Source organism: Oncorhynchus nerka, linkage group LG7, assembly GCF_034236695.1.
Source record: "Oncorhynchus nerka isolate Pitt River linkage group LG7, Oner_Uvic_2.0, whole genome shotgun sequence".
Taxonomy (NCBI): Eukaryota; Metazoa; Chordata; class Actinopteri; order Salmoniformes; family Salmonidae; genus Oncorhynchus; species Oncorhynchus nerka.
In genome coordinates, this window is record NC_088402.1 from 20,758,381 (window position 1) to 20,763,672 (window position 5,292).

At 38.2% G+C, this 5,292-nt stretch overlaps 1 protein-coding gene across 1 annotated transcript; it reads left to right on the forward strand.

Annotated features, from left to right (window-relative positions):
• The first annotated feature begins 318 nt into the window (after positions 1 to 318).
• Positions 319 to 4,223, forward strand: LOC115132693 (tissue factor pathway inhibitor 2-like). The gene is made up of 5 exons (XM_029665415.2): positions 319 to 473; positions 870 to 1,040; positions 1,333 to 1,512; positions 2,880 to 3,053; positions 3,604 to 4,223. The coding sequence occupies exons 1-5, from the start codon at positions 398 to 400 to the stop codon at positions 3,699 to 3,701; spliced, it is 699 nt and encodes a 232-aa protein (XP_029521275.1). The 5' UTR covers positions 319 to 397; the 3' UTR covers positions 3,702 to 4,223.
• Positions 4,224 to 5,292: the final 1,069 nt, after the last annotated feature.

Genomic DNA, 5,292 nt, shown 5'->3' on the forward strand with positions numbered 1-5,292 from the left:
ATGACACATATGGTCATAAACCTGTTAACAACTCATTATTCTCATGATGCCGATGATTTATTAATCATCACTAGCATAGTAGTTTGGTTCCCAGACTAGCCTACATCTATTCTGGTGTATTTCCACAGAAATGATTAGACCATAGCTATTAACCAAGATGGGCGTCTTGCATAAATATTTTAGCTGTCTATCAATGTGACATTGTCTGTGATTCAAATCATCACATTAATCAGGTCGTTTTAAGACCTACTACGAATTTGTATGAAAATGACAAATGAGTCATCAGCTATAGCCCGCCCCTCCGGCCCCTTGGGAAAACCTTTACAATAGTATAAATGGCTGCATATCTCGTGCGTAAAATTAGAAGGGTAGTTGAATTTAGAACCGATCTACAACAATGGAGTTCAGTTCATTGATTTTTCTGATATTTTCATGCTCCCTTTGTTACGTTTTTGCGTTGTCACCGAAACAAGGTAAAGAAACATTTGATTACCGTGACTGTTGATTTTATTCGTTATGAGAGTTCTCAAAGCACCAGAATACGGTTCAACCCCATGATAATCAATATAATGGGCGTTGGCTCAAGCCTTTCTAGTAGTGATAAAGTTGTTGACATGAATCTGTACTTCAGCAGAGATGTCTTTACCTAGGGGAATTATTCAATCCGTATCGTGGGATTTCAGAGTTACCGTTTGATTGACAGTTAAAGGCAATGTTCCCTCATTATGGTAAACGATACCGATTTAACAGGAATTTATCTTTACATGTCAAGCATGTTATCTGTAACGCTTCAGCGATACAGATTTAATAGAGCCCCTAATTACATAGCCAGCAATAGTGTTGATGTTGTGTGTTTCTTCTCATTCCAGAGGTGTGTCTTCTTCCAGTAGACGAGGGGCCTTGCAGAGGAGATCGCCAGCGTTACTACTACAATACTATCACTCAACAATGTGAGGTGTTCAGCTATGGAGGCTGCCAAGGGAATGGCAACAACTTCATGAGTTTTATGGAATGTAAGAAAGCATGTTTTAGGATACCAAGTAAGTTTATTTGCATTTTAATGAAATACTATTTGTTTAGCAATTGCAGTAATTTTCCTTTGCATTGAAGCGTTTGCTGTTTATAATAATGTATTTATTTATTTCATATGCCATCAAAACTATTGTAACCATTGAAATCATGATGTTTGTGGAAATCTGACCTATTAAAGTACTAAAGATTTGAAATGGACACATCAACTTATTTAGGGTAAATGGCAATACACAGTGACACGACTCATTTTTCAATAGTTCCTATACGAATGTGTGTCTTTGCACCTTCTACACCCACCAGAGATCCCCCAGATCTGCAGGTTCCAGAAGGAGGAGGGCCCCTGCCGTGCCATGCACTGGCGCTACTTCTTCAACATGACCACCATGCAGTGTGAGCAGTTTGTCTACGGTGGCTGTCAGGGCAACGAGAACCGCTTCCAGAACCAGATGTCTTGCATGGAGTACTGCAGACCACACAAAAGTATGTGGAGAATGGTCAAAGTCAACAGTCAGGCTGTTTTCTATCAGCTGTACTGCACAATAGGGAAAACATTTCCACATTAACACATCAGTGTTGAGCACATAGGCTCATTCCACGTGAACAAGGCTTGTTATAACCATATTCTACTGTGTTCTACTGTGCTCACTCTGTTGTGTTGTTAACTTTGTATTCATTTTGAGGAAACATATTTAACTTTGCTCACAAGAATTACATGAAGAAGTATGTAGAAACAAGATTAGAGGAACCTCTTTCATGAAATCGGCCGGGCAATTTGATTGTAAACACCCACATCCTCGTCAGACCCTAACCATGAGGATGTGTAATAGTTGATATTTACAGATGTAGGATCACACTGTTGTAGGATAACTTTCCTGCAATGCAGGACATTTTAAACGTGTAGTGTATTTGACATTTAAAAAGACTTGATTTTCCCTTATGAAATGTATCAACCCCTACAAACATTTCCATTAAAGGTGCACTATGCAGAAATCGCTCCACCATTTCCTGGTTGCTAAAATTCAGATAGATTGCCTAATTTCAGGATATGTGACAAAATAAGAAATTATAGTGTAGAGAATTGTACCATCTAAACCACTGTGAAATGTATTTTCCATAACCAAAAATGTTGTATTTTCAGCTGTTTGAAGTTGGTGCACAAAACCGAAAGTAAAATATGCAAAAATGTACCTTAAGAAGCATAGAATTAGCGCGCATAAAACAGATCTACTGGTTCTTGGACTTGCTTTCAATGAGAATGACAGATTTATAACTAACATTTCTATGTGAATTCAGTTGGGTCGCCCAAAAAGTTACATATTGCATCTTGAATTATAATCTACACAATAATTTACATTTCCTGTTGCTGTAGGATTTGTTTCCTGCTGACTCAAATTAAGATCATACATCTGTAAGTAATCAGGAAATTAAACAAGATAGAAGGAACAGCAGTACAAAAATACCAACCCTGACTAACAGCCTGCTCTATCAATACGATACTCAAGGGCCTCACAGTTTGCGAGTGCCTTAATTTTCTGCAAAAATGGCCCTGAAATGATTCCAAATGGCCCTCTATACAGCCTTCTCTCAGTTGTGTGTCTGTTCATGTTCAGAAGCCAGAGATGATCCTCTTGGTCTAAAATTAGACAATGCTAGCTGAAGAGTAGACTACATTTACAGAGTACTCATTGTCCTTTCTCTAGACTCCATTATTCCGATATGATTACATCCAGGGCCCTCGCTCAATTTGACATCTACTAATGTAATTAAGACACCAGAAACGAGATAATGTTAGCTGAAGAGTAGCCTTCTCTTTGAGAGTTCTTATAGTTGTTTTGTGTGATTGACAGCTACTCCTGTGCTCTGCCTGGATCCCCTGGATAAAGGAGGCTGTGCTGCGTCTATACTGCGCTATTACTACAACTCAGCTTCCAGGATGTGTGAGCAGTTCATCTATTCAGGCTGTGGAGGAAGCAGCAACAACTTTATATCCAGGCAAAGCTGCATGGACGTCTGTGCTAAAGGTATAATAATGGCCATGACACACGTACTCATGCACAGACGTAATCATTTAAATGTGGCAGATTATAGACGGGTAGAAGTTACATGTAGCTGTGGTCATGATGTGACTGGGGATACTGAATAGATGAACCGCTCACACGTCCAGGAAGATGAGTTGTAGTAGTGGTGCAGTATGTGGATCAGGTTATAAGGAACAGGCTTTATTTCTAACGGGATCGAGCGCAACCAGCTTTCAATGCAGTACAGTGCCCCAAAACAGATGGATTACGCCTCAATCTCTCAATTTTGGCCACATTAATTGGATATTTGTGTAATATAATATATGATTATGCTATAACTGACAAGTATGTGTAGTTTAGGTTAATTTGCACACAGTTTTCAATAGTTTTAGATGGTTCTAGTCGAGCTGAGGCTCTCCCTGCCCCCCAGCAGGCCAACCGATCGTTCTGCACCTTACTGTGACGTTGTAAGGGTATGGGAAAGGGGGATACATAGTCAGTTGTACAACTGAAGAATAACCTGTATGACGATATGTAATTTTCTTTGTTTCAGCTGGGAAACCATGGAAACCCAGAAGAACAGGCTTTAAGAGAACAACCACCAAAAAACGTATTAGAATAAAGTCTAATAACGACAATTTGATTCAGTGATTTTTATTCAAAGAGACACATGAATTGACTGTAAATGAACAGACACTGAAATGTTGATTTGTATGTTTGTTTTTTACTGCACCAGAAGTAACTAGCTTTTCTATCTATAGATGTTAACTGTGATGCACTGTTGAAAATAGCGAACCAACCACCCAAATGGGAATCAACCTACACCAGCAGTATTTTTGCTGTGTACCTTTCTCAAGATGGTGTATTGTAGAATACATTTACCATGACAACGATCATACAATATAGCATTTAATTTTTGTTAGCAAAATAATGAATGTATTTTTAGTATTTTGTGTTTTTAACATAGTATATTTCAACAAAAACCTTTGGTTAGCTTTATATGAAGTTTTCGCACAATGGCATATTTTGGATCTAATTTTTTTTCAACTCAACTTTGCCTTGTCTGGATAGTCCTGTTATTAAGCAGGAATAAGAACTGAATGTGTATCAATACTTATTTTGTATTTGTTCTTAACTGACTTGCCTAGTTAAATAAAAAAAATGACATCTTTATTTTCCTCTGGATATTCTTTGGTCACGTATGCTTGCATCGTCACCTTGTCCCTTCTCATCTGGGTTTCCACGTGATAGCACAGCCACAAGGTCAAAATGGGCTATTATCATACAAATTAATGAGAGCAAAAATGCACTTTTTGCTCTTAATTTAAGGTTAGGGTTAGTCATAAGGTTAGCAGTGTTTAGGGTTTCACATTTTAAGAAGAGAAATTGTAGAAATATGCAGGGTTTATGACTGTGGTCACAAAGTCAACACATCAATGTAATATGTGATACATACTGACACACCTGCAGGTACATTCCCATCCATTATACAATTACATGACAATTCAGATTTATTTAGTTGTTTTGACATGAACCCTAACTTGAAAGTTTTGGGTTGAAACAAACTCAGAATAGAAAAGTAATAACCTGTTCTGTTAACTCTCATATATTTTATTGTATCTGGAAATATTAGTGTTGGCAGCATAATCAGTATACACAGTGTTTGACTTGGTCAGGAGCTCACCAGAACTGAGTACTGGCACCTCAAAATGTCTACTGCTTCCAATAGAATATTGGCTTAAAAATATTGGCTTAAAACTATTGCAGAGTTCCTGCACCTAAATACAGTATAAACACTACCGGCACACAAAATGAGTACCGGCACCAATTTCAGACCAAGTGGTGTTGTGGTGTTGTCTCCTAAAAATACACCTAGGAGCCTTTTTTTGTCATCCTGTGCTTTTTCACATTTTAATTTTTTATTTTTTTTATCTAGGCGTCTGTTAAGAACAAATTCTTATTTATAATGACGGCCTACCCCAGCTAAACCTGGACCAATTGTGCGCCGCCCAAGGCCGGATGTGATTCAGCCTCAGTGCCTCTTAGCACTGAGATGCAGTGCGCCACTCAGAAGCAATGTAGCATTGTTCAACCACATGATTCAACCATTCCATAAAATAATAGTTGCGGCACTGATTCTGCGTCAATAAATATTGATGGAAGTCATCAAAGGTAAACTGCTAGCCCATTCAGTTGGGATATAAATAGTATAAAACCTGTCTAGCTGGTTCTCTATTAGGAC

What these genes read in the sequence shown, in the direction of transcription:
- LOC115132693 (XM_029665415.2), top strand. Translation starts at nt 398, where the DNA reads ATGGAGTTCAGTTCATTGATTTTTCTGATATTTTCATGCTCCCTTTGT. An exon ending in AGCATGTTTTAGGATACCAA is followed by an intron (nt 1,041 to 1,332) that starts GTAAGTTTATTT and finishes TACACCCACCAG; the next exon opens with AGATCCCCCAGATCTGCAGG. An exon ending in CATGGACGTCTGTGCTAAAG is followed by an intron (nt 3,054 to 3,603) that starts GTATAATAATGG and finishes TCTTTGTTTCAG; the next exon opens with CTGGGAAACCATGGAAACCC.